The 26,211-nt window shown below is 52.4% G+C and overlaps 10 protein-coding genes across 10 annotated transcripts; 6 read left to right on the top strand and 4 right to left on the bottom strand.

The window, feature by feature from the left end:
• Positions 1–154: 154 nt before the first annotated feature.
• HMPREF1120_06002 (uncharacterized protein) lies at positions 155–3,530 on the bottom strand (the record flags this gene model as incomplete). Its single annotated transcript, XM_009160195.1, has 6 exons — positions 155–1,285; positions 1,349–1,713; positions 1,766–2,093; positions 2,152–2,613; positions 2,666–2,944; positions 2,994–3,530. 6 exons carry the CDS (start codon positions 3,528–3,530, stop codon positions 155–157), a joined length of 3,102 nt encoding a protein of 1,033 aa, XP_009158443.1.
• Positions 3,531–4,018: 488 nt separating this feature from the next.
• On the top strand, positions 4,019–4,682 carry HMPREF1120_06001 (uncharacterized protein). Its single transcript, XM_009160194.1, has 2 exons — positions 4,019–4,229; positions 4,285–4,682. Exons 1-2 carry the CDS (start codon positions 4,125–4,127, stop codon positions 4,504–4,506), a joined length of 327 nt encoding a protein of 108 aa, XP_009158442.1. The 5' UTR covers positions 4,019–4,124; the 3' UTR covers positions 4,507–4,682.
• Positions 4,683–4,950: 268 nt separating this feature from the next.
• HMPREF1120_06000 (uncharacterized protein) lies at positions 4,951–7,254 on the bottom strand (the record flags this gene model as incomplete). The annotated part of the gene is made up of 1 exon (XM_009160193.1): positions 4,951–7,254. One exon carries the CDS (start codon positions 7,252–7,254, stop codon positions 4,951–4,953), a length of 2,304 nt encoding a protein of 767 aa, XP_009158441.1.
• Positions 7,255–7,996: 742 nt separating this feature from the next.
• Positions 7,997–8,669, top strand: HMPREF1120_05999 (uncharacterized protein; the record flags this gene model as incomplete). The annotated part of the gene is made up of 2 exons (XM_009160192.1): positions 7,997–8,117; positions 8,167–8,669. 2 exons carry the CDS (start codon positions 7,997–7,999, stop codon positions 8,667–8,669), a joined length of 624 nt encoding a protein of 207 aa, XP_009158440.1.
• An 873-nt stretch (positions 8,670–9,542) lies between these two features.
• On the top strand, positions 9,543–10,160 carry HMPREF1120_05998 (uncharacterized protein; the record flags this gene model as incomplete). Its single annotated transcript, XM_009160191.1, has 1 exon — positions 9,543–10,160. One exon carries the CDS (start codon positions 9,543–9,545, stop codon positions 10,158–10,160), a length of 618 nt encoding a protein of 205 aa, XP_009158439.1.
• Positions 10,161–10,284: 124 nt separating this feature from the next.
• Positions 10,285–13,119, top strand: HMPREF1120_05997 (uncharacterized protein). Its single transcript, XM_009160190.1, has 2 exons — positions 10,285–12,467; positions 12,569–13,119. The coding sequence occupies exons 1-2, from the start codon at positions 11,457–11,459 to the stop codon at positions 12,890–12,892; spliced, it is 1,335 nt and encodes a 444-aa protein (XP_009158438.1). The 5' UTR covers positions 10,285–11,456; the 3' UTR covers positions 12,893–13,119.
• A 438-nt stretch (positions 13,120–13,557) lies between these two features.
• HMPREF1120_05996 (MFS transporter, DHA1 family, multidrug resistance protein) lies at positions 13,558–15,258 on the bottom strand (the record flags this gene model as incomplete). Its single annotated transcript, XM_009160189.1, has 1 exon — positions 13,558–15,258. One exon carries the CDS (start codon positions 15,256–15,258, stop codon positions 13,558–13,560), a length of 1,701 nt encoding a protein of 566 aa, XP_009158437.1.
• Positions 15,259–16,012: 754 nt separating this feature from the next.
• On the top strand, positions 16,013–18,390 carry HMPREF1120_05995 (uncharacterized protein). The gene is made up of 3 exons (XM_009160188.1): positions 16,013–16,941; positions 17,012–17,369; positions 17,454–18,390. The coding sequence occupies exons 1-3, from the start codon at positions 16,798–16,800 to the stop codon at positions 17,753–17,755; spliced, it is 804 nt and encodes a 267-aa protein (XP_009158436.1). The 5' UTR covers positions 16,013–16,797; the 3' UTR covers positions 17,756–18,390.
• Positions 18,391–19,414: 1,024 nt separating this feature from the next.
• On the top strand, positions 19,415–24,792 carry HMPREF1120_05994 (elongation factor EF-3). The gene is made up of 3 exons (XM_009160187.1): positions 19,415–22,918; positions 22,976–24,677; positions 24,740–24,792. Exons 1-2 carry the CDS (start codon positions 19,921–19,923, stop codon positions 23,179–23,181), a joined length of 3,204 nt encoding a protein of 1,067 aa, XP_009158435.1. The 5' UTR covers positions 19,415–19,920; the 3' UTR covers positions 23,182–24,677; positions 24,740–24,792.
• HMPREF1120_05993 (uncharacterized protein) lies at positions 23,991–26,062 on the bottom strand (the record flags this gene model as incomplete). Its single annotated transcript, XM_009160186.1, has 2 exons — positions 23,991–24,662; positions 24,719–26,062. 2 exons carry the CDS (start codon positions 26,060–26,062, stop codon positions 23,991–23,993), a joined length of 2,016 nt encoding a protein of 671 aa, XP_009158434.1.
• Between the last annotated feature and the right edge of the window lie 149 nt (positions 26,063–26,211).

The following is a 26,211-nucleotide window of genomic DNA, read 5'->3' as shown; positions in this document are numbered from 1 at the left end:
AATACACCAAAACTGTGGGCCCCGCCTCTTTACTTTTTTTCGTTGCAAGTGACAAAGGGTATCTCGCTGGATAGAAGAGCAGATAATCATGATGCCATATCATTTGTCGGGGTATCGTTTGTCGTTTGGGGTGGACGTAGACTTCGTCAGAGGTCTAGCGCAAAGGCAAATTCAGGTTGTGGGCCGATCCGTTGTGGCCGCCTGGGAATTGCTGATTGTGATGCGGTCCAATAGGAGCCGGATAAGACGAAAGAGAATGTGATGTTGGTGGCCTCCCAGAGTCGAAACTGGCTCGAGGAGGCTCATGTTTTGGTGTTCTGTCTCCGGACATACCACCACCAGGACCAGAGGGGAACTTGTTATCCTGAAAACGTGATGGCCAGCCACCACTGGCGGAAGAAGCCGGAACCTCCCCTTCCTCTGGGAGATTGACGCCACTGTCATTCCAGAAGTTCCGGTAACCGCTCTCACGACTCTCCATCGAGATGAGCGACGCCTTGCTGGCGTTGGAAGAGGCATGCTTGAAAAATGTGCCGGGGGAATTGTTCTGGTTTTTGCGGCTCATGAAGGACGAAAAGGATGAAATACTTCCGGGCTTGCGAATTCGGTCAAACAAAGAGGCACGCTCCGAGACCGGAGTACTCTCGCCATCTGCAAAACTCAGTCTTGTCGGAGAGTCTGTTGCATGGAGAGAAGGTGCATTCTGCAAGAGCTTCGAATCAAAGAAGGGCAGAGAGTCCTCGAATGAATCCGACTTGGGCCGTGGAATTGCACCCTTGACAGTGGTTGCGTCGAGACCGTGAGGGATGAGCTGCGATATGAGGTAGTCAATCGCATCTTTCAAGCCGCCTGCGTTGTTACGGGTGTATGTAAGCACCAGTCTGCCCTCGGACGGCCCGACAAGGCGTTCCATCGACGCCGTGGCAGACTTCGGCAGGCTGCTCGGGTCGGGGTTGACGAGAACGTCCACTTCATATTGAGTTCGCAGCTTGGTGCGGAGATCGTTATGGAATTCGGGGCTGTTGAAAAACGCTTCGAGCTCGTCGGACTTTTGGAAGGCGATCCCGTGGCTTTCGGGCACCATGCCCAGAAATGCGTCTACCGCCTGCGGCACTTGATACTCTGGGCCGGATATCGTGACGATGTCACTGGCTTGCTCGGTGTTAGGGAAGTCAATCTTGCAATTCCATTTCTTCTCCAATTCCTCAATCTCTGGCAATCTAGCAATCAACTCGCGGTGGTAGAGTCTGTTGATGACCACAGTCTCGGAAACGAACTCGGCGTCCTAGGGGGAATCATTTGATAAGGACATGGCCACATCAGAACGGGAGTCATCGTCTTCGCTTACAGCTTTCTCAACCATATCCATAATCTCCTGTTTCACCAAATCCAAGCTCTGGGCATTGCGGGCAGGGGTGCGGCAGATGACATTGTCAACCTTGATATCATCATCATCCTTTCCCACGCCGCCTCGATCCATTGCGTTCGAAAACTTCACGAAGACCGAATACTTCTTCATGATGCGCTGGATATGTTGCCCTCCGATACCGATGATGCGTTTGTGGTACTGATCGGGGACATGGAATGAGATGGATGCCGGCATCTCCTGCTCCACCAGATCTAGACCGGTTCGGACAGCTTCATATTGAGTACCCACTACGTCAATGTAGAAGTTGTACTCATTGAAGCCGTCGAAAATGATTTGCACGTTGCCTATAGAAAGGTCAGCTCACTGACGAAACATCGAAAAGGGGAAATGTTATACTTTGACCCATAATCTTATTGATTTTCCCGTTCTTCTTCCCACTGACAAACTCCTTGTGTTCATTGGCAAGTTCAATCTTGACCTTCAATTGGTGAGGGGCTCGCTTGACGAAGGGGATCTGGTTGATGACCATCATTGCCGCTTTCACGGCATCATCTGAGCCGTTGATGGTGAAAGTGAATTTCTCAAAGCTAATATCGGCTCCTGAATTGGTGCAGATGTCGCTCAACATCACCCTGATGTCTTCCGGTGACGGCGCCCGAAGGCCTGAACCCTGCATCGAATCGGGCGGCATGATCCACCAGGAAGCACTAAAGAATTGTCCCGCCTAACACAGACTTGATGAGCTAGGGAAGACGTTGGGCATTTGATGGGAATGTGCTTACCAGAGCCATGATCTCCTTGACCGTCCGTTCGACATGCAGAACATCGGTTCCTTGCACGCGCACAACACCGCGCTGACTTGCGAGTTGTGGGAATAGAATATGGGAGCCGTTTGTCTCCATAATCTTACGCACCTTATCCAGGCGGTCCAGCAGGATGTTGTCAATCTTACTCGCAGAGACCACCGCGTCTTTGGAATATAGCTTGATTCCCATAACGAGCTCTTTCAACTTCTGCTTTGCCTGGTTGATCTGTTCCTGCGTTTCCCCCGTGATGAAGATCTCATCGGCTGCTCGTCGGGTCGCATGCGGAGGGATGTATCCGAAAACTCCAGGAAACGGAGGTGGGAAGTAGATGGCAGTCTTCGTCGCCGATTCGATCATTTTGATATTCTTGCCAGTGCGGCCTGAGACCAAGGTGTGCATCGTGACTTCGAGTTTGATCACATCGATTTTGTGTTTCAGCTGTCCAAACATGAGCATGTTATCCTCGTGGCAAGATCATAGTAAAGCTTACAATCTGATCGATCATCATCAACGCCCTAGTTTTGGCATGCTCGACACTTTCCATATCTCCAAAGATATTCACGCGATACCGTTGGTCTAAACCACTATCGACACCAGTGCGATAAGAGACACCAGTTGAGGATGCTTCACTGTCGCGCGGCTTGAGGAGAAAGATATCAGTTCCAGTATACTTTGCACACAGGTCGATGTGGCTGAGCACACTGGAACGAATGCCGGTTTCTGCACCATCTAGTATAAGATCTGGGTCTATGTCCACAACTGCGGAACGCTTTGTTCTGTCAGCGAACAGGAATGTGGAACTTCACAAGAAAACATACCATCATGATGGGGGTTTCGTTGAGAATCTTGGCCCTCATCTTGTAGACCAGCTCTCCTTCGCCCGAGAGACAGACGTTGGTGACCATGCCCTGAGATTTTCTGTGAAGAGCAGGCCCGGCCTTTGGCTCTGACGAAGTGACTGTTGCTTGAACACGCCCTGCACTTTGTTCGCTAATGTACGAACACAGTGAACGCAGCCTCTCTTCATTCTGCACGTGGACCGGCAACTTGTGGACCGGGGTGCCAGGCGGGGTGCCAGCGGGAAACGTCCATCGTTGGAACGCGCCAGGGCTTGAATGTAGTATCTCTTCAGGCTCAGGACCGGCCAGGTTGTAGGAAAAAGGCACATTAAATGAGAGATTGACTGGAGTCGGTTCGGCAGAGGCTTGTGACACGATCGCGGGCGAACCCTGTGGACGTCTCAGTGGTTGCGGCGTCGACATGTCCTGATGGAATCTGGACATCCCGAACGCTGCCGGAGTCATCCGTTCCCAGCCATGACGAGCCTGGCCAGTGAAGTTACTGATCTTGTGCATCTTCAGTCTTCGATACGGATGACCCCCCAGGTCATCGACGAGGGACAGGAGCGGGAGGGAGGGTGACTACGATTCTTGCATTGAGAAGGCTGAGAAGAGCGCGGTGAATAAAAGAGGTCCGATAGGTCAAGAAGAACACAAGGCGTCGAGCGAGGCGTGAAGGAAGCGTAAGGGGGCGTGAAGCGTGTAGTAGATTCGTATGGTGAAGAGGGCGTGGATGGGATGGATGGCTTGATGGAGTCGAGAGTAAAGTGCAGGTTCACTTGAAGGTGACGGACAGTGCGCGTGGCATTGCGGACGGCCACTAGTAGACAGGCACTTAGCAGGTACCTTAGTATGGTCGTAGGTAAGTGTCAGGCCCGGGAGTGGAGAATTTACTGATAGCTAAAGCGCCTGATAGGGATACTAGAGCCTCCGGAGCAGCATAACGCAGGCAAGGCACTGCAGGCTAGAAGAATGCCACTGGCACTGCTCCAAGGGATCTATGAGCGCTAAGTTCTGCCTCTTCTTTAGCGCTCTCCTGCCCTGTTATCCGAGTCTTTAGGCACTGCCAGTACTAGTAGCGGCAGCCCTGTCCTAGTACAGTACAATCAGATGCGCCTTTTCCCTGCAGTCGCACTAACATTTATGCCACTGCTGCAGTTGTGCTCACATGTCACTCGTGGCAGCTGTGCTGTGGGCTTCGATCTTTTTGTGCCAGTGTGTATCGCTCCACCTCCTCCTGACTCTGGCTGATTTCCCTTGATAACTGCAGTCTACAGTAATAGGAAAGGGACGGGTACCCGTCGGCAGCAGACGTTCAAGTTCTTCCGTCAGCTCTGAGCCCACACGGCCTAACCATGGACAATGCACAACAGTGGCACCGTTGGTAGTGGACTTGAAATGCGTTCATATGATGATTGTGTGTGGAATCTTGGCTGGTCAGACTGCGCGTCCCAGTGGTCGAGTGTCTTTGGGCTGCGCCGCCGGACCATGACGAATAGAAGAGCAGATGCACCGACACAAAACACAACTCAGCCGCCTCCGTGTGGAGGGGTGGAAAGGCTGTTGATTCCCGGCCAATTGAATACCAGTTGCTTCCACAAGGTCAACACCTGATCGCTTTTCAAAACCTGCTTTGATCGATGTTTTGTCGTCTGTGCTGGACCTCATCCCCCTAGTACTACGGTTCCGCTTAAGCGGTTGCATTTTAACACTCCTAGTAGTGATCATAGGGTCCAAGTTTCAGATCCATGTCCACCAGCTGATCAACCGACTATAGACATGGATAACCCAAACATATACAGTAAAAGCCAGCATTCCGATAAATAATACCTAGATACTCTGCATATGGTATAACCCAATACCCGTCAAACACCGTGCCTTGACCCCCGAAGATAGTAAGCAAAGAAGTAAAAGTTGGGATGGCAGACGGTCCCTGCTAGGTGATCTGATCACTATTGCCACCGTTGAGCTCCCTTAGTTGTCGAGATATCAAGCCATCGCCTGCCTCCACTGCAGCCGGGGAGAAACTTCGCACCATGGTTGACCCGCTTGAAGACGGCCATGGAACAGGGGAATTTCGCGAACTTGTGGATGGCCTGAAGCCAGGGATGGGGGACGCGTGCCGCTTGGCCTCACTGGAAGCGGTTTGCTCTGCCTGCGCTTCGTCTTGTGACTTATTCAAACAAGGCTCGATAGTCCTAGGGAGAATGTGAAATGGAATAGACTTGGGGTGCTGTGCTCTGCTGGCCTGCAGGTGCCCAATGCCAAGTCCATAACTGCCATCAAACTCGCCAAACTGTGGTGATGGAGATGTCCCAGCCTGCGGACAATCGCCCTTCGCTAGACTTGGGCTCCGTGACCCGCTTTCTACCGGCGGCTTATATGGACTGAATCGAGGCTCTGGCAACTGCACTTCGTTCCTCAGCTTCTCTTTGCCGTCCGGGACTCGGTTGGCAAAGACAACACGAATATTGTCGTAAAGGTAGAATCGCCCTTTCGAAGTACAACAGAACTTGATGTGGATCAGGTACCGGAGTATGTCCTTCTGGCTCAGAGGGTCCCGAGCAGCTAAATTGGCTTGCTGCTCAGACACTGTGGCTTCTAGAATAGGTCCGGACGAAAAGCTCCGTTGGCGCACAAAGGTCTTTGTCCCAATAGGCATTCCCTCAAGGTCATAAGGGACGAGGAAGAGCTTGACGGCGGTTTTGTTGGGGTTCTTTATGATAATCTGAAGCTGTCCTTTTTGCGGTACCCGATAGGCTCCTCCAGGCGGTGACTTGTGAGAAGCTGGTTTCTTTTCCTTTGGCTTCTTCTGCTCTGCTTCTCTTGCCAAAGCTCTGCCAATTGGTGTATTTTCCGGACTGGTGATTTCAGCCGCAAGTGCTTCCGGATCAAGGCTGCTGTCCGATCGTCGGATACGGCGAGAACCGTGCTCCAAAGGTGGTAAATTGCGTTGGAGGTCGATAACGCCTACATAGGGACTGGGATTATCGTCCGATATGGACCGAGATGTGGTGGCAGACGGATAACTATAGAATACCGCGGGAAACGGCACCGTGACGTGGGCTGGACATTTGAGACTTGATGGGCAGTTGCCTTTTCCAACAACGCCGATTTGCGCAACAAAGTCAAAGGGTTTGGAAGGTGGCGTCGACATTCTGCCACGAAGGATAGACTCTTCGAAGGAACCTACCATAGAGGCTCGCTGACGCGGTGAAACATCGGAAGCCAGGGACGGCCGACGAAGTTTTGCCGAATAGTTTGGACTGGCCACCGGCTGGTACGTAAAAGAACTCAGTGAGCGGCGGGTCCTGTGACCTTGCGGGAGCGTAGCCGGGTGATCCGAAGCACATGGCGAAGACCAATTGTGCTTCCGATGATGGTCATCGGGTGGTGAAAACTGCAAGGAGGCAAAAGCGCTCGGGGGCATGGTTCTCCTCCTTCCGGAGCTGATCGTGTTATCGTCATCCGACCGGACATCTCTGGCCGACGTATCCAGAGAAGTGTTGTTGATGGCATGCACAAGAGGGCTCGTAGGAACTCTCATGACAAAGCTAGATGATAAACTGCTCCCAATGGAGGGTGCTCTGTTCCGTTTCCAGGTGTCAAGAGGCGGGCTTGTGGCTGCCAGAGGGGACACCAGGATCTGGTGATCGGACTGCCATGGTGGGGGAGAGACACTGTAGGCAGCCCCAAATGAACGCCGCGCTGAAGTCGGGACACTGCTATTCCACTTCGAAGATGCAAGGCTGGTACAATGATTAAAGTCACCAGTATGGAAGGCAGACGGAGAATGATGTCGAGAAGCCGTGGCAGGCATTCCATTCGTCTCGTCTGTGGTAGGAGACCTTCGCTGAGTTTGATTGCCCTCCACTGGGGCACTTTGAGCCGAAGCACCAGGGCGGGGGTCTGTAACGGCAGGGCTGACATGTTGAGCATCTTCTGCCGCACGTAGTGCTTCAAACCCAGGTTTGGGAACCCATGTTGGTCGTTGACCTCGTTTGATACATTGGATCAATTCTTCCCGGTCACTCGTTCTGAGGGGGACCGCCCCTTCATCCGAACAGTGTTCTGTCCTGCTCTCTTCGCATATCTCCACGTCCTCTTCTTTCCCACCCCGGGACTCCCCGGTCTCGTGGAATGTATGCACGGAGTATCGAGCCATGCCTGGCAGTGTCGAGAGTTTCCGTCTCTTAGCCGAATGTCTGGGATACTCCTCAGTGTCGATGAAAAAGGGCATGCTCCCAGAGCACGTTCTGCCAGTGTTTGGCGGAAGACTGTAGATTTGAAGGCTGCACACTGTCAAAGCGCGCCTTCATAGGACAATAGATGGACGTAGGAGACATCACGGTCAGATCACCGGATGCCGGAAGGACGGCAGGGTACAAAGTTACCGTTGCATGACGGGTGGTAACGAGAGATAGAGCGAGAGACAAAGCCGAGAGGAGGTGCACGGATGTGTCGTTTCAGGTTGGGGAAACGAGAAAGGGCGGAAGGTCCTGCAAAGAGGCGATGAGCAGCGGCGGAGAGAGCGAACAAAGGAAGAAGACAAGACGGTCTACCTGGTGAAAGCAGTGGTATCAGTAGGTCATTGCCATGGTCGTGTGTAGGAGTCGGAGGAGGAGTAGTTCTAGTTGAACAACGGGACGATGACTCCGCCCAAAGCCCGAAGATGGAGGACCCATGGATGTCATCAGGTCCTCGATCGGATACAAGTGACACGACACTTTGAGTTGGACATGCGGACGAAACCGGTGCCGGACTAAATCAACTGCAGTGTCCCCACGTCTCACTGCCAGTGCGGTCCCATGTTACTACTGGGACTAAGCAGTGTGGGAACCCGGCCAGACACCAAATGTTTGCTCCACGCGAGCCTGATATTTTCCACCATTCCTGATTGATAGACCTAACACACCGCCTTGCACTGTTGCTTTTGTACTGTTGTATTCGGCTCAACTACTACAGCCTGAACCTCCAACATAATGGGCGTAAAGCGGAGTGCCGAAGATGCTGGCAGTGCCGCAGCAGAACCTGACAAGAAGAAGAAAAAGGGCTTCTCCGTCGGACCAGCGAATCTTCCGGATGGAACATATCGACGAAAGAGTGAGGAATTTGTTTGACACGATTCGATACATGACGCTAACTATTCCAGCCCAAAAAATCAAGCGCGACTTGATCCAGAAAGCCAAGGTCAAGAAAGCCTACGCAAAAGTGAAGGCTCAAGAGGAAGCCGCCCAGGATAACTCCGTATCGAGAACGTTGGCCAGCAATGCCGAAAATGCCCCAGTCGATCAACCTCCTGCGAGCCTTGAACTTCATCCTGAACGGCAGGCAATGCTTGACGCCCCCGAGGTTCCCCAAGAACAGGAGAGACGACCGAGAGAAGGACGCTCGCAGCGTAAGCCTCGCGATTCCGACCAACAGACCCGGCAGCGCAGACCAAAGCAATCGCGGTACAAGAAAGAGATGGAACTAGCTGCTCAGCACAAATTGCAACTTGAAGCGAAACGCAGGGCCCGCGAAGCTCGAGAGCAAGAGCGCAAGGCCATGGCGAAGGCTAAGCGGCCTGGAAAGGATGGAAAGGCGAAACTAGGAAAGCAAGGGACTGTCCTGTTGCATCGAATTCGACGTATGACTGAGGAGGGCAAGATATGACCTGAAAGCACGCGGCACCAAAAGACCTACACTTCTGCAAGTGTGGAAGGAAAGGTCTACCATTAATGAACCGTCTGGATTGTCTCCAATCCACTCCTGGAGCGTTCAGCCTTGTTTGGTGAATGGACAAAGGCATGAAATGGCGCCAGGTGGGTACGCTTGGAATGCGGCAACCTTCAGGGCCGAGGGGGCCCATGATTGTATGCTTTTTCGATCTCCGCAACGCCGTTTTCCTTCCGAGCTCGTGGGAATTGCCTATCTACCTCGAAGATCGAACAACTGGGTTCCACTGCGTCTCAAAGGTGCAACAAATTCGAAAATCCTGTCACTTCGACTTGATCCCTGAACAGCTGTGCTAGGAGGCTGTATTTCTGCATCTACCTGCAGTCACTGATTCGCCTGTCTACGCACATGTTTGTCCTTAGACACGCTCCGCTACGGGAGAGCATTCCGAGGCCACGAGTACAGCTCACCTCCATGTCCTTTGCAAGGAAAACATCCATACAAGGGCAGTTATTTTCCTTTCACCATACTATATATATAAAGAGGTCGCACGACAATGGCCTTTGAGAAGAAGTTTGGCAGCGCTTTGCGGACTTCAAGGCTTAACAACGGGAGGTCGCGTTGGACAATGAACCCGTTGTTGACGGCCCAACAATGAGCAGTCCGACAACCACCAACCGCCTACAGCCTACAGCCTCGTGCTCCTAGGGCTCAAGTTCCTATTTTTACTGTTTCGCGGCTCTCGAGCTTTCTGATCTCGCATGCATCCAGCACTGACTATCGAAGATCACAGCTCCCTCCGATCTAGTAGCCAGAACCAAATATTCAAGTTCTCACCGTTGCAGTACAGACGTTCCGCCTTTTCGCGAGATGGCAATGCTAGACCAGACCGCCGAGCTCCATGCTTTTGAGTCAGGGAAACATTGGGTTCCCTACTACAACGCCTTGGTCAATGGGTCTTGGACTTGGCGACAACAGAACAAGACACTAATCAGCTTCCTTATCATGCACCGGGAGCGTCTTGCTCCATACCCGTGGGCACCCAGGGAGAGCTGGTTAGTGGGATGGGCCCTTACTCAACAAACACAAACGCCATTGTGGAATTTCCTGGTGTGGTCGCTGCACCAAGAACATCCTCGAGAAGAGGATGTGACGATCAAGATCTTCGAGCAACACCTGAAAGTGTGGGCCGATGTCTTTGAGAGTCAGGAAATGAAAGACTATGTGAGTACCACGGCTCACCAAAAGAAGTGTTTCATTCTCCATCAGCGGAAAATCGGGGCGCCGTGGACTGCGCTCTACCTCGCTTCCGATCGAGCGCACGTACAAGTGGCGCTGAACGCCTGGATGGAGCATCGGGCTCAGTACATGCCTAGACAAAGTCAGGATGATGAGTCCACAATGATCCTGGATGGTGAAGGTAAGGGTCATGATGAAGATTATGATAAAATGGACTGGACCGCGACCAAGGAGGATGCTCATTCTTAGGGCTCGTATTGGGGACGGTGCTAGTAGTCGACTGGGAATAAAAAATATTAAACTTGTCCTTTTCTATTCATTTTAATTAATAAACTGTAGTAACCTGGGTGGTGGGCGAGGTAGGTACTGTAACAGATATTCAGGATTATGTGTCTGACGAAAGCATTGTACACTCAGGCCCGGGAAAAATTCACAGCTCGCAAGTTATTCCTATTTCGTCAGACAACTATTTTGTCCCCATTCCGCATGAAGCCAGCCTCGTCGGCTTTTTGTTTACATGTACTACTAGTATCTACTGTACCTTACTCTGGCACCCGTCGGCTTTCTCCTTGTTCAGGATTACAGCTCACGCTCCACTTGAGGTCCAGAATTATAGACCGTTCCAATGGAGTTGCATTTCTGACAATCTAAAGGGGATAGTAGTATCAAAAACGGTAAACGCATCCTCACATCGACTGCCGGCGGCTAGGCTTGTCCAGCTACCGTCTCAAACGCCCTTTCTCCATCTCAGTCCGATTGGTACGTACAATTAAGTGTTCTGTCCACACCACTTGGACGTGCTTCTCCCCCGAGAAATACAGGCACATGCCGCCATGGCCATAAGGATTGAAGAACACCAGCAGACTCGTGGGACCTTTGGTACAATAAGGATAGCAGCGACATGATCGTTGAGCATGTGCGAGCATGCCAGTTTGTCCATGTATTAAGGGGAGTATCATTCGGATAAACACTATCTCCAACAGTACCCAGGCTTGGTTCGCAGCAACCATCCTCATATCGAGGGCAGAAAAGGAGCCCGCATGGTTAAAGGTCAGCATGCTGAACAGTATCCAAGGTAGGCTTATCGAACTTGACTATTTTCCCAATGACAAGAACCTCGCCGAAAGTAAATGATTGGGACTTGAAGTCACCATGATCTCACGACTCTGGTTCATTTGGGGGCTATCTCTGCCACTGCCTTCCTTACACCTGGCGGCCTTTCCCAAATTTCCGCATGTTATGGCCTCAATGATCCGAAATCTCGAAATGACCCAAAAGGCGACATCAGAATCAGAGTCCAATGTTTCATATCCATTGACACCACAGATCCAAACCCAGCGAGCTGGCTCAAAACGACCCAAGACAAATTTGAATCAGGAGAGACCCCCCATCTCGAACCTCACCCTCAGAAAATGGTTAACCAAAACGCAAAGGCGAACTTAACGAGTACATGTATCCCATATTGGATATAACAATACCACATCCACCGCATTCTCAACATTCTTCTCGCCCCTATCAAATCCCACTTCCCAACTCCATCCAAGAATGCAATCAAACCCTCCCATCATCACCTATCATTACCTCTGCCGCTATTCCTCGCACGAATACCTAGTCTCAATGGGTTTCCCACCCCCCGACACCATTGACATGCTCCTTGGCAAATCAAACTTCCACTCCTGGCGAGCCACCGTGCAACCTGCTCTCCTGACCAACAAGTACTCATCCAGCCTGATTCTCGGCGACTGGACCGAACCGCAACCCTCAGAATTTTCTTCCCAAGCACTGACAGACAGCAACGAAAGGGCAAAATTCGACCTCGCCCGTCGAGAATGGCATACTGCCAACACGGCCACTTGCCGCTTCATCCGCTCAACGCTGGCCATGAACGTCACGCCGTTCGTTCGACAACATAAAAACGCAAAGGCGCTCCTTTTCAATTTGATTTGGTTGTATGGTGACGAAGCGGGGATTGACACACAAGGAGGGCCGGCGGTGCCAGCAGCAGCGCCTGCACCACCATTGCAAAAGGATCGCACTAGTTTGCTCACTGCTCTGCATGAGACCGGTGGCTCGAAAAGAGTGAAAGGATATTTGGGTTGTGAGGATTTAGTGACTGGTGCCGGTCTATCGAAACAGTCGTCAGGAGCAACACCAAGCACAGATACAAGCAGAAGCACATTTTTACCATCGACTGCATACTCGGCTGATGTACCTGCGCAGCAAGAGACGCCTACCGGAAATAATGAGTATGAGAACTATGTTCCCGGTCCTGCTCTCCAAGCGATCCATGAAGAAGACGAAAACGAAGCTGAAGACGAAGGCGGAGTTCCTTCTCCCCCTCCTTCTCCTCACCCGGGCCGCCGGGTCCCATCAGGTCAAACGAGCGCGCGGTTCAGTACAGACCACTGGGAGTCAGACCTGGATTTTGGGGAACGTCCCTGGGACGGAAATGACCATAACGGCCACGGCCACGGCCTCGCTTGCAGCATCAGTCCCCTAACGCTTTCCGATACAAGTTCTAAGACGACAGTGGATTGTGATGACGTGGATATGGATGTAGGTTAAGTTGCGGTCTCTGGGCAGTTCTCCTTACCTTACATTGTGATCGAGGATGAATGGGTTGAGTTCTGCATCGCATGCTAACGTCCCAGTCATAGTACTTTCAACGACCTGCAGATACCAACTATAACTTCCGCAACAACGGTGCGATTCAACCTAGAAGCAGCAGTGTCGTCTCCGGCAAGGACAACGGCCAAAGTGTAACAACAGCAACACGCATGGGCAAGCCTGCTGTCGATGGCAGCGTCATTTGTACAGGTCAAGGCCAGCCCCAAGTTTCCAACCTCAGAAGGTCGATCTTCGCCCGAAGCAGCAAGACGAAGACAACGATGCCAAAGCGTGGTGGGAAGCTTTCGTTTTCGTTTCCGCTTACCCGCCTACGTCGAGTGAGAGATTCAGAATCTGACTCGGTATCTGGGTAAGTGAAGGAAACGTCTTCGAAATGTCTTCTACATGGGCAGCAGGGTGGCGAGAAAGGCATTTACTACATCTCATTCCAAGGGGCCATTTCATTAGAGTCGTCATGGAAGGGCTTTTGAATGATGATTTTTCATATTTATAATTATTACAACTGTATTTTACATGCAGTAAAAAGAAAATCCGCATAACTCTGGCCGCTGAGGGCTCGCTCTAAGAATGAAGTTCCAAAAGTCAACATGCCGTGCAACGATTCAGAGGTGGCTGCTGACTAGTGAATCGAAGTATGTAAGGTAAGGCTCCCACTGTGTCACTCACTGCGCACTGCACTCCGGCACAGGCGCAGAAAGAAGGATACCGTGTATGTGGACACGATAGCCGAGACGGGCCACAATCGAAAGCCGAGACGCTTCAGCCAACGGGGATTTTCTGTTGCAGCAAAGAGTACCGGTAATGCTCAAACTGGCTCAAACTGGCTGCTACGGAAGGGACCCGAGGCCATAGCGGTCTCGTTGGCGGCGGTGCAATGAATCGTGACCTTGTACGCCATTTGAAGCCGTGAGAATTGATGGCTCGGCGGCGTGTCATTGTTTGCGCCTTTGTTCGTCCTTGTCTAGGACAAATGAGTTTGATCAAGTATGACCACGACCACCTAGTAGTGATAGTTCATTCATACTTTGCCAGCAGGGAGAACACCAGGAGCATCTTCTTCATGGAAGGCAAACTTGGAGTGTTTCCGGATGGCAGCACCCTTAAAGTAGAAGACATAAGGAATCAAGCAGCAAGCCAGGGCGATGAAGGCAAGCAACGAACTGGCCCACTGATACCCCAGAGTATCGTACATTTGCTCGGTAAACAGAACGACGGCGGCGCCCCAGAAACTCCGGATGAATGTCTTTGCGGCAAGAGCCGAGGCGGCCTGATGCTGGTAAGTGTCGACGAGGTAGTTGTTTGCAGAGTTGTAGAGGAAGATAAACCCAAACCCCACAGGGAAGCCGCCCATCATGGGACCCCAATACGACAAATGCGGGTACGAAGTCCAGCCGAAGATGAACAAGCCGACGGGGATGAACCAACATGAAAACATCATGGGGATCAATCGTGCTTCGGCCGGCGGTTTGCCACCGGGGGCTTTGGCGCAGAGACTGAGATAATGTTTGTTGACCAGGGGCGACAAACCGGCTGAGACAATGACACCGATGGCAAGCGGGATGAACATCAGCCCGGTACTGCCTTCGGACCAACCCTTGCCCTTGACGTAGACGATGGGATAGGCCACGAAGAACATGTACAGTAATCCGTACAGAACCGACATGTACAGCGAGATCAAGAACACGATTGGTTCCAAGAACAACAGCTGCAGAGGTCGGATCAAGAAGATGCGCAGTTGTTCGCCGATGGGGCGGGCGTCAATGTCCTTCTCAGTCACGTATCTCATGTCGCCGGTTTCCTTGCGCAGCTTCTTGGCCCGTTTGTCGAGGATCGATGGCGCATATGTTTCCGGGATGGTGAATGTCAGGACAAGCCAGCAGACGCCGGAAAGAATCAGTTGGATCCAATATAGCCATCTCCAGCCTGCGGCATCGCCTAGAAACCCACCGGCGAGCGGACCGATGGCGGGACCGATGAAGGGAGCCGCGCTGAAGACTGCCATAGGAACACCTCGTTCCTCGTTCCTCCACAGATCGGCGAGTGTGCCGCCAACGAGAGTCATGGGCGCCGAGAACGCAATACCGTCAATCAGTCGACAGACCAGAAGTGTGCCGATGTTCTTTGCAACGGCGCAAGGAATCTCGAATATCACTGCAATGCCGATCGTGATGATGTAGACTGGTTTTCTGCCCCAGAGTTCCGACGCCGGTGCAAATGCCAATGGTCCCACGCCGAATCCGATAACGAACATGGTGATGGTCAATAGCGAAACCTCGTTAGAGACGTGGAAGGTCGCTGCAACGCCTTCCAAGTCCGCCGTGATGACTGCACTGTTGAATGCAACCACGAAACAGGTGAATGCCACTACCATGGTACACCACCATTTGTATGGCTTCGACCAGTTTTTCGGATTCTCAGGGTCGTTGATCTTGAATGTCACCAATTCATGTTCTTCCAGCTTCCCACTGACCCGCGATATCGTTCTCTTGGGAATAATACCTTCGGCCGTTTCCTCGGTATATTCTGCCATATCGGCATTGTCGCTGAGGATTTCGTACGGCAGGTCCAGGACCTCCGCGGCGTCTTGAGTGGGTCTGGTCTCATATCGTTCGAGTGTTGTTCGTCGTGTCGACGCTCGGGTTAGTTGGGTTTGTTGCTTCTCGAGGCTTGCGCGAGGAGTGTCGCGCTCCTCAGCGCCATCGCCCAGTGTGGACGACATGGTGGATATTGTTCACGAATGAAGAGGGTGGGAGAGATCTTTACGATGTAGTTGTATAGGCGTTGAGCTGTCGTGCTGAATATGTGGTATGTCCAGCGATAGTGATAGCGAGAATCTGTAGCACGCCTTCTGATTCTACAACGGGGAGAGAGCGTTGGACAGAGCGGAGGGGCACGTCTGATATATAGTATATCACGAAATCCGAGAAAGGAACGGGCAACTCATACCTTGTAGAGAACATGGCTATGGGTCCCCAATCAGGGGCCATCCTGATCCCAACATGTGAAAACAGAAGCGCAAAAACGGGTACCAAATTGAGGCATTTGCCCCGTGATATCCAGACAAGATGCGATCGCGGACTGAGCTCGGAGCGCGAGTAACAGCGACAACCATGACAAGTGTGATCTTCAAACAAATGGTGGCTCGCTTCGGAGAATTTCATCCCAATCAGAGGGACTACTTTTGATTTAAGCATAACTCTGGAAAGGAAAAGTCGGCAAGCCTCTCGAAGCCGAGCGAATGTGAAGCGCAGCGCAATGCGATCCGAGTCGAGGGACAGATACCGGGTTTGCTGCCGTGGCGGTCGAACCACGGCGCTGCAGATTCTTCCGCCGAGACATCGCCGGTCGCTCAAGGCTGCAATCACGTGCGAGAGCTGTCATTGGACGGTCTTCTTATCAGCCCTTGACAAGGCTCAGACATGGTCGCCCCCATTTCCACGTCACTTATTTTGGCTTGGACCAGCCTCGAACACGGGCACCAGTGTCTACAATTTACAATTTCATCCCAACTCGTCTGATCGACGATGAGCATCCTCACAGCCATCGGTGAACCAGGCAGACCCGAAGGGCCTCTTTTCAAAGGCATAGGAGAAAGGTTCTATTCACCCGAGCGCCGTGTCGCTAATGCTGTATGGTCAGTGCAAAAGGCTATATTTTGAAGCTACCACTGGCAGCAGTTTTGGACAGTACTAGTAGACCAGAGAGCGTACGTTGTAAACTTGAACACGAGGACGAAACGTACCCAATTGTGCATGTCCTGACTCCGCGTCTATGCCGGACCCGTCTTCCTAGACAGTAGCCAACATCCAGAGCCGCAAAGCCGTGCAGTGTCTCCTCCATGGGGAGGCCCTTCGGCGTCCGAACCTGAGCAGCGGGCGGCATGCACGGCTGTTGCCGTCCATGACCGATGATCGACAAACTGTTCGATTTCTGGGACCTACGCGCATGTCGTGTGATGGCACCGAATAACGGCGGGCACATCATGCCGCAGACTGCGAGTCAGTATGCGTATTATGGATTAAGCTGAAGAATGAAATATGATATCACACTGCTCCGGTGCTGCCGGTGTCGTCCGTAGCCTCCCTCAGCTGTACATATCTAGCACGCCCCGCGCTGAGCAATATGACTAAGGCTCCTACTTCAGCACAACTGCGCTTCAACTGAGAGCCTTATACATTTCCAACCTGTTACCAGCTCACTAGTACTATTGTTACTGTTACTTCTGGGTGATACAGCTTTCTAGACTTCGGCGTTCGTCATGGCAGACTATCACAATCCCGGCGGATACCCTCCTCCGCCCAGCAGCGGCGGTTACAACAACTACCCTCACCCACCGCAACCGCAACAGCCACATGGAGAGTACGGCGCGCCAGGATACACGTCGTCGCCGGCAGTGACCCAGGTAGGCACATCATGAGTGTTCCTCGGGCATCGTCTACTCTCGCAGTTATCGACTGACTCAAATCACGCAGAGCCCGTACATCCCCGCCTACCGGCCTCCGCAGGAAGACCAATACCAGTACTCGCCACGTTCGTCCGGATTGCAAGTCGGGCAATACACTGGCGACGAGTACGCGTACAACCGAGAGCGAGAGCGCCGTAACTCAGGGCCCTGGGCGGCTAGTCAATACCGCAGTAGTGATGGCGGATACTATCCTCCTCCGCCTCGATACGACGACCGGCCCACCTCTCGCGGCTCGTGGAAGGAGAGGGAGAGTGAGAGGTCAAGAGACAGGTCGAGAGACAGGTCAAGAGACAGGGGAGAGAAGAAGGACCACAGCACTGCAAAGGACATAGGCGCAACGCTCCTTGGTGGTGTCGTTGGGACATGTAAGAATACCTTGCCTTTCGAAAAGACATACCAGCACAGCTCGACTGTCGTATATTGGCGATTATGGCTAACGCATGCACTAGTGGCTGGACGAAAACTTGGACATCATGACGACCTTGTCACCGTGGCCGGGGCTCTGGCTGGCGCATATGCCGGGCACAAGCTGGAAGGGAAACGCGAGAAGAGCAAGGAAAAGAAAAGGGACCGCCGTAGGAGTCAAAGTTTCGCTCCTGGTGACTCCTACGATGGCGATTACGATTACGAGCCGCGTCGCAGCGTCTCTCGCAGAAGATCGGGAAGTAGGAGAAGAAGCGCCAGCAGCGGCAACAGCAGCAGTGACAGCGACGGCAGCAGGCGCAGGCACAGAAGACATCATCACCATTGACGAGGACTTTCCGAACTTGAATATCGTGGGTTGAGGTTTCGATCTAATTGGATGAGGATGATTTATGATTGTACGATAACGACACCATAGATGCTGACGACGTGATAAGTCTGATGTTTGACGATGCTGGTATGTCAACACTCTGGCAGAGAATAATGCCGCAATTGTGCAGTCTCTTCGCGCTAGAAGCACTACTCAGCCTTGCCCTGACCAGGCTGAACGCCTCCCTGGTGGATCTGCCTCGAATCCAGTCTCCGTACCGCAATCCGGGGAAATAGAGTGTGGCGAGAGAAGTACGATGCGAGGACGTTGAACCCGTCGACACTTGCAGCTCGCTTATGACAGGCTCAAGGGTTGTCCGAAGGCAGAACAAACAACACATCATTAGCCATTCAGTAGTTTATGCCTTTGAAAGGGCTAGGAGAGGAAGAATGGCACCAGTGCGTTCTGTCTAAATCCGGTAGGGCGAGATTGTGATTGAACGTTTGTACAGAGAGGACAGTAAAAAGCCTTAGGCCAGCCTTACCTGACCATATTCGCCCCAACCAGGGAAAAGCCACAGCAGATCAGTTGAACGATGACATATGAAACCTCCAGGAGGTGGCAAAATCTCCCTTTGACAAACCAACGAGTCCAACAATGTAGCAGTAGTGAATAGCAAGGTGTTGGCCTGGGTTCTTTCGGCCAAGAAGATCTACTTTTCCAGGACAGTTCTTTGTCTCCACGAAAATGGATAGGGGACCAACAGGAACCACTCGTCGGGGCTGTTGTAGCGAACAAGTCTGTCGAGAACCCCGAGCGAACCCTTTGGGTGTCGCCCACACCGCTTGATCGGGGCACAGACCCTTGATCCCATATGCTAATCGTCTTATCAGGAAATTCAAAGCCGCGTATCGATAGTGGCGGATAATTTTTCTCAGTGGCCGAATCCCCTCACCGCTGGGCATTTCAGGAGGGCCAGTTGGTGGGAAGGACATTGTCTTCTTTGCCCCGACACTCCTGTGAGGAGTACATTGTACTATGATGAAGGGCAAGCTTGAGATTGCCTGAGCTGGGCCGGCAGAAAACTTTAGCGTCTCCCCCTGGGAGTTTATGTGAGATTAATCGACTGCGGCAGTACCAGTAAGAACACCTGCAGGGTGCCGGCTCTGACGTGGGAGACGCAAGATGCAGGCGTAGAGCAAACTGTGTAGAAGGCTTCCCGCTAATCCTGCATCTTGTCTGGCACTAATGACAGGGGCCCCAAGATTTTCAGGACGGCCGTGCAGACGCGAATCGTCGAAAGCTGGAGGAGGGTGGCGACAAAAATAGGTCCGTCTTCGGATTGGGAAGGGAAAGCGCAGTCAGATTTGGGCGGTGTTCTATTGGGGAGTCAGTACAACTAGTACAGTGGTAGGGGCTTCCAGGGACGTAGGGACCCGAAGAGACAACTGGATGATTATTCAGTACAGTGGTACATGCGTTTGAGTCTTTTCGACTCGTCCAGACACGGAGAAAGGGACAGCAACGATCGACAGGGAATTGAGGAATGAACATTTGATTGGCAGTTGAAGGTGAGAGAGATGGCTCGGTGCCTCATCGAGCTCGAACCAGCAGCAGTAGCAAGTGGCAGTAGCAACAGTAGCAGCCTGCGTGAGTAGTAACAGACCAACGGCGAGTGGCAGAAAGAATTCTGGGCTCTGCCCCGTCAAGGCCGGTGGGTTCGTCAGAGTTGGTCGCTGCACTGGCACGTTGCCTGGTTCCCGGCTCAGGCGGCGGCGGCGGCGGCGGCAACTGCGCTGCGGCTGGTGCAAAGAATGATGGGGGCGCTAACAAAAAATCTTTTCGGGGTCGGCGAGAGAAGATCCCAAAAAATTTCATAAATACTCTCTCCCTCGCCCTCTTCGCCCTTCACTCCTGTTTACTCACATCCACTCCCTCTTTACTCCCTTCTGCATCTCTCTTCACAGAGTGCTTGCATCTCTTTTCTTGTTCTGTTACGATAGACGCCATCTAGAGCGAGACCTGCGTGGAAACAGCGCAGTCCGTGGGCGCCCCTTTTCACACAGTCTCTAGACCGCTGTTCCTGACATTCCTGATTTCTTGCCACAAGAAGTCAGATTAATCAAAACTCCTTTCTACGCCTCAAAACCATCATCAATCCATCTCGAATTCCTCCCTGCATCATGCCCGCTGTCGACACCATGACTTCCACTCCAGAGACCACCGCAAAGGAGACCAAGCAGTCCGTTGCCACCCTGGAGCAACTTCTGCAAAAACTGTCCCTGTCCAAGGCACAGGATGAGGCCAACGCTGCCGCCACGAACATCGCCACTTTCTTGAACGGCCCCATCGAGGAGCACGCAGTGCCTCTCAAGGCCGTCGAGACCTTCAAGAAGCAACTCGCCAACAAGAAGGATGCCCTCGTTCGGGAGCGTGCCCTCGATGGCATCAAAGCCATTGCTGAGCACTCCAGCCTTTCCCCGGGCGTTGAGCCCTACTTGGTCCAACTCCTCCCGCTGACCCTTGGTGCCGTTGGCGACAAGATGGTTTCCGTCAAGAACGCTGCGCAGGCCGCATCTCTTGCCATCGTCAAAGCCATCAACCCCAACGCCGTCAAGGCTGCTCTCCCTCACATCCGAAACTCGATCATCACTGCCCAGAAATGGCCCGAAAAGATGACCGGTCTGGACTGCATCGACGCCCTTGTCGAGACTGCTCCTACGCAGCTGTCTTTCCTCGTTCCCACCCTCATTCCTATCGTCTCCGAGTCGATGTGGGATACCAAGCCCGAAGTCAAGAAGAAGGCATATGGCACAATGGAAAAGATCTGCAAGTTGATCGAGAACAAGGATATCGAGAGATTTATTCCTGAGCTCATCAAGTGTATCGCTAAGCCTGAGAACGTCCCCGAGACTGTTCACTTGCTTGGTGCTACCACCTTCGTCACTGACGTCCATGAGCCGACTCTGGCTATCATGGTTCCTCTGCTCGAGCGTGGTCTCGCTGAGCGTGATACTGCTATCAAGCGAAAGTCTGCTGTCATCGTCGACAACATGTGTAAACTTGTCGAGGATCCTCAGATCGTGGCCGCTTTCTTGCCTAAGCTGATGCCTGCTCTCACCAAGAACTACGAGAACATGGCTGACCCTGAGGCTCGTGAGAAGACCAAGCAGGCCTTGGAGACCCTGAAACGTGTTGGTGCTGTCAAAGAGGATGGCACTGCTCCTCAGGTTTCTACTGCCGGCGAGATCTCCACCGTGTCCGGTATCCTCAAGTCCATCCTTGAGCAAAGCCACAAGGGCGCTGCTTCCAAGTCCGAGCCGGTCATTGAGTACGTCTCTGCCATCGCAGGACAGCTCATCGACGAGAAGGTTACCGACGCCGCCGACTGGGTCTCCAACACCGTTGAGTACTTGAAGACCATCGTCGGTGAGAAGGATGCCCAGTCTGTTGCTGAGCAACTTCGCAAGCGCGCTTCCCCTGGCGCCGAGGAGGACGCCGAGGAAGAGGCGGATGAGGAAGAAGGCGAGGATCTTTGCAACTGCACGTTCAACTTGGCCTACGGTGCTAAGATTCTTCTCAACCAAACTCACCTCCGCCTCAAGCGTGGCCAGCGCTACGGTCTTTTGGGCCCCAACGGTTCCGGCAAGTCCACTCTTATGCGTGCTATCAACAACGAGCAGGTCGAAGGCTTCCCCAAGAAGAGCGAGGTCAAGACCGTCTTCGTGGAGCACGACCTTGATGCCGCCGACACTGAACTCTCCGTCATCGGCTGGACCGAGATGAAGTTGCGACAGGTCAACATCGACACTCCTCGCTCTGAGATCGAGGAGAAGCTTCTCGAGTTCGGCTTCCTTCGCGAACAGCTCGAGGCTCCCATCACCTCTCTGTCTGGTGGCTGGAAGATGAAGTTGGCTTTGGCTCGTGCCGTTTTCGAGGAGCCCGATATCTTGTTGCTCGATGAGCCTACCAACCACTTGGATGTCAAGAACGTTGCCTGGCTCGAACAGTACTTGACCAACTCTCCTTGCACATCCATCATCGTTTCCCACGACTCCAAATTCTTGAACAACGTCATTCAGCACGTTATTCACTATGAGCGCTTCAAGCTTCGTCGCTACCGTGGTAACCTCACCGAGTTCGCCAAGCGAGTGCCATCTGCTCGATCCTACTTCGAGCTCGGTGCCTCCGAGATGGAGTTCAAGTTCCCCGAGCCTGGTTTCCTTGAGGGTGTCAAGACCAAGGCCAAGGCCATTGTCCGAGTCAACAAGATGTCCTTCCAATACCCAGGTACCGACAAGCCTCAGATTTCCGACATCACTTTCCAGGTCTCCCTGGGATCTCGTATTGCCGTCATTGGTCCCAACGGTGCTGGCAAGTCTACGCTGGTCAACGTCCTTACCGGTGAACTGATCCCCACGTCTGGTGAGGTCTACCAACACGAGAACATCCGTATTGCTTACATCAAGCAACACGCTTTTGCCCACATCGATAACCACCTTGACAAGACTCCGTCGGAATACATCCAGTGGCGTTTCCAGACTGGTGAGGATCGTGAGACCATGGATCGTGCCAACAAGATCGTCACCGAGGATGACGAGAAGGCCATGGACAAGATCTACAAGATCGAGGGTACTCAACGTCGTGTCATCGGCATCCACGCCCGCAGAAAGTTCAAGAACTCGTACGAGTATGAGTGTTCGTTCGCTCTGGGTGAGAACATCGGTCAGAAGAACGAGAAGTGGACTCCCATGATGACTGCCGACAACGCCTGGATTCCTCGATCTGAGATTCTTGCTTCCCATCAAAAGATGGTTGCCGAAGTTGATCAGAAGGAGGCTCTGGCCAGCGGTCAGTTCCGACCTTTGATCCGACGTGAGATCGAGCAGCACTGCGCCAACTTTGGTCTTGATGCCGAGCTTGTCTCTCACTCGCGCATGCGCGGTCTCTCCGGCGGTCAGCGTGTCAAGGTTGTGTTGGCTGCTTGCACGTGGCAACGTCCTCACTTGATCGTGTTGGACGAGCCTACCAACTATCTGGATCGTGATTCCTTGGGCGCTCTCTCCAAGGCCCTCAAGGCCTTCGAGGGTGGTGTCGTCATCATTTCCCACAATGCCGAGTTCACTGAGAGCTTGACCAACGAAGTGTGGTCGGTCGTCAACGGAAAGATGACTCCATCAGGTATGTTTTGACTCTATGATCCTTCTTTTTGTTAACATTACTAACATGTCTTTTCAGGTCACAACTGGGTCCAAGGCCAAGGTAGTGGTCCTCGTCTGACCGAGAAGGACGACGACGAAGAGAAGTTTGATGCCATGGGCAACAAGATCGAAGGCAACAAGAAGGCCAAGAAGTTGACCTCGTCCGAGCTGAGAAAGAAGAAGAAGGAGAGAATGGCTCGTCGCAAGAGAGGCGAGGAAGTCTTCTCTGATGAGGATGACTAGAGGTTAAGCGCCCCAAGTCATTGCATTCCTTTTTCTTCTTCTTTCGTCACAGCACATGGAACGTTGGCGTTTGGTCACAGAATGGCAATTCTCAGTTCGGAGTTTTGAGGGCATCAAAATGGGTGTGTTCATGATTTGAATAGTTTCATACCACGGGTACTTTCAACGTCTTTTTCCCGGATACCACTACCCGCTGCAGAAGCAGCACGGATAGACTTGGGTTACGATAGAGACGATAGAATGGACAAACTGCATAGACAGTCGAGATTTCCAATGAACAAATTATGCTGCACAAGATCGTTGTACTCTATTACTGCTCCATGACGGAAGATAATTTTCTCCCTTACAATCATGTTTATTATATTTGTCCAATCCTTGGGATGGCGTTTGTCGGCCACAGTTGTTCCAGGGCTTTGATGATAGACTTTCTGCAGTCCACCCCGTTGGAAGCGTGAGGGATGGGGAATAAATCTTCTATTATTATAAAAGACTGCAGTGAATGCTGTTTGATAGGTAGTTGAATATCTGTTATACGCTTGAACGCTTGAAATGCTCTTGATCTGTACGTAAAGTGCATAGGTACGTACTAATACTGGCGATGGAAGCCCAGCCTAGCACCGGGTCCTGAGAAGGAGAAAGCGGTTCCACGGGGCAAAGAAGTGGGCGGCTGATGCTCTGCTGGCTGGTTGACGAGGTGTCAACGAGCCTGCGATGACGGACAACCAGAAGAATTTGATGAGCAGGGCAAATATTTATGCACAGTTGAAAAGAGGAATATATTTGAGGAAAAATGGGGGGGCCCGCTTGCATCAGCCCTGACTCCAGACGTTGTCTTCCTCAATCAAACTGCCGTATCTCCCTGTGACACCATTTTGGTCGGAACCCTCAGGCTGCTGATCTGCGTGCTTCCGATGTGCACCAGCATTTCTTCTGTTACCATCATCTTCATCATAATTCTCCTCGTCGTCGCTGGTAGCATGTTCAGGTGGCGGGGGTTTTGCAGGAATATCGGAGGGATCCCAGCCCTCCTTGATCTCTTGCCCCTCATGGGCTTCGTCGTCAATACTATAGGTACGCACGAAATGGCGGTGGTCGCTGCGGTTCCATGCGTCGCCGCCTTCCTTTCGGGCGCGCACGCGTTCGGCTTCTTCGGCCTCGGTGTCTTCGACGATCAGGTCGACGAGTTGACTCGAGTCGGATTTCCCAGAGGCAGCGCCGGTTGAATGGTCGCGTTTGAGCTTGCGTTCAATCGCGGTCTGGGCGGCAGGGGGTTGTTGGTCGGATGAGCTAGCATGGGAAGAAGAGCGAGACGTGCTCCTGTGCTTGCCTTTGCGGATGTTATGGCGGATCTCACTGCGGCGGCGGGTTCGGTGGTCGCGGGTGGGTTGGAAGAGGTTACGGTTTGTAGAGGTTGTGAGGAGATTGGGGTCACGATTCAGCCAATCTTCTCGCCGAGCTTCATGCGCAGTAATGACTGGATACTGTAAATAAAACGGGTCAGTTCTGGACAAGTATGATGGTGATGAGAAAGACTTACATTCCAATCACCGAATTCTAGCGTTCGAGCATTGTTGTACAGTCGCTCGTCTTCTGGGTCGATCCCGATCTCCCAATCCGGTTCGGTTGCTCGGTAATCGTGAGCTTGTCCTCTGGCCTCCGGGGCGGGAGGCCTAGAAGCGGCATCCTTGGAGAGTAATGGTGTTCGACTGTTGACCGCTTGCGGCTTCGGTATCCAGTACTTGCCTTTACCTCCTCTTTCATACCTCATCCCGTCCATCATCCTGGCTACCCGAGATCGCGATTCCTCATGCGCAATGACGTTGTCACCGGAGTCAAAGGTTCGGTAATCGTATTGTTTGCCGCGGAATGTCTCCTTTGTATCTTCGATCAGATCCCGTATGCCGAATGCATCGCGCAAGGCGTATTTGACAGGCATACGAGCCGCCGAGATCGTCACGTCGGCATAGTCGTGCCATGAGAAGGCATACCAATGCGACACTGCAAAGATGGGCATTTCAAAACATATCAATGCATCCTGGATAGCGGCTGCCAGGTTGTCTGCAGTATATCCTGGCACATCGCTGGGAATAGCGCCTAGGAATTGTAGAATGGACAGGAAAAAGCCCTGCCAGTATGAGGCGAAGATGATGAGCTTGATGCACAGAAACTTCGGCATAGGTCGGAAGGGCTTCAGGTCTTCGTGCATGCAAACCCAGAACATGGCCAACGAATACAGGCTCACTGTCACGCTGACATTGTACACAATGCCTACCCACAGATACCCCGACGTCAACCCGATGTATCCTTCTTGGTACGTATCTGTGAGCTTCAGGATGATCGTAGCCAGACTCAGTATGGGTTTGAGCCATGTGTATTGGAGAATGCCTCTCTTGATCGCCAGGAACGTGTGCGGGTCCGAGATGTCGACTTTGGAAAAGTATAGGCTGATCGGCCATGGGTGCGATACTGGTGGTCTTCCGTGCATCATGATAATCAGCGAGCGTTCGCCGCCGAGGAAGTTGACGAGCAGTTGGAGGAAAGTGTATATTGTGAATGCTTCATATATGTCTCGAAGGGGGTCGAGGTAGAATGCGGCTTTCAGCGACACGATAGAGGCCCACGAGGCGGCCGAATAGATAGGTACCATGAGGAGGATGCGAATCACATATCGCTGGAGCAGCGGTTTCCTGTAATTCTTTGCTTGAAGCCATATCGAACTGCGACGCGAGTCTATCAGAAGCCAGTCCCAAGTATTGGAGTAGTAAAGAGGCACATACAAGAGCGAAATCAGTGTCGCAGCGAGTGAGGCGACTCCAGCAAGAATGATGGTTACTTTTGTAAGTTTGTTGCCTGTTCCTCCGACGCTCGACATGGTCATCATGGCGACGGGGCAAGCCCCGATATAGGGCTGTCGTTTTGATTATGTAGTAGCCGTGAGTGCTACCGACCGCGAAGGTAGGGTCAGCTAAGCATTGTTAATAGATAAGAGAATGCCCGAGGACTCTGGGTCACAAGGCTGCGTTGCAAGGC

Source organism: Exophiala dermatitidis (assembly GCF_000230625.1).
Source record: "Exophiala dermatitidis NIH/UT8656 unplaced genomic scaffold supercont1.5, whole genome shotgun sequence".
NCBI classification, from domain to species: domain Eukaryota; kingdom Fungi; phylum Ascomycota; class Eurotiomycetes; order Chaetothyriales; family Herpotrichiellaceae; genus Exophiala; species Exophiala dermatitidis.
Note: the sequence above shows the minus strand (reverse complement) of the source record. Positions and strands in the feature narration are given on the sequence as shown.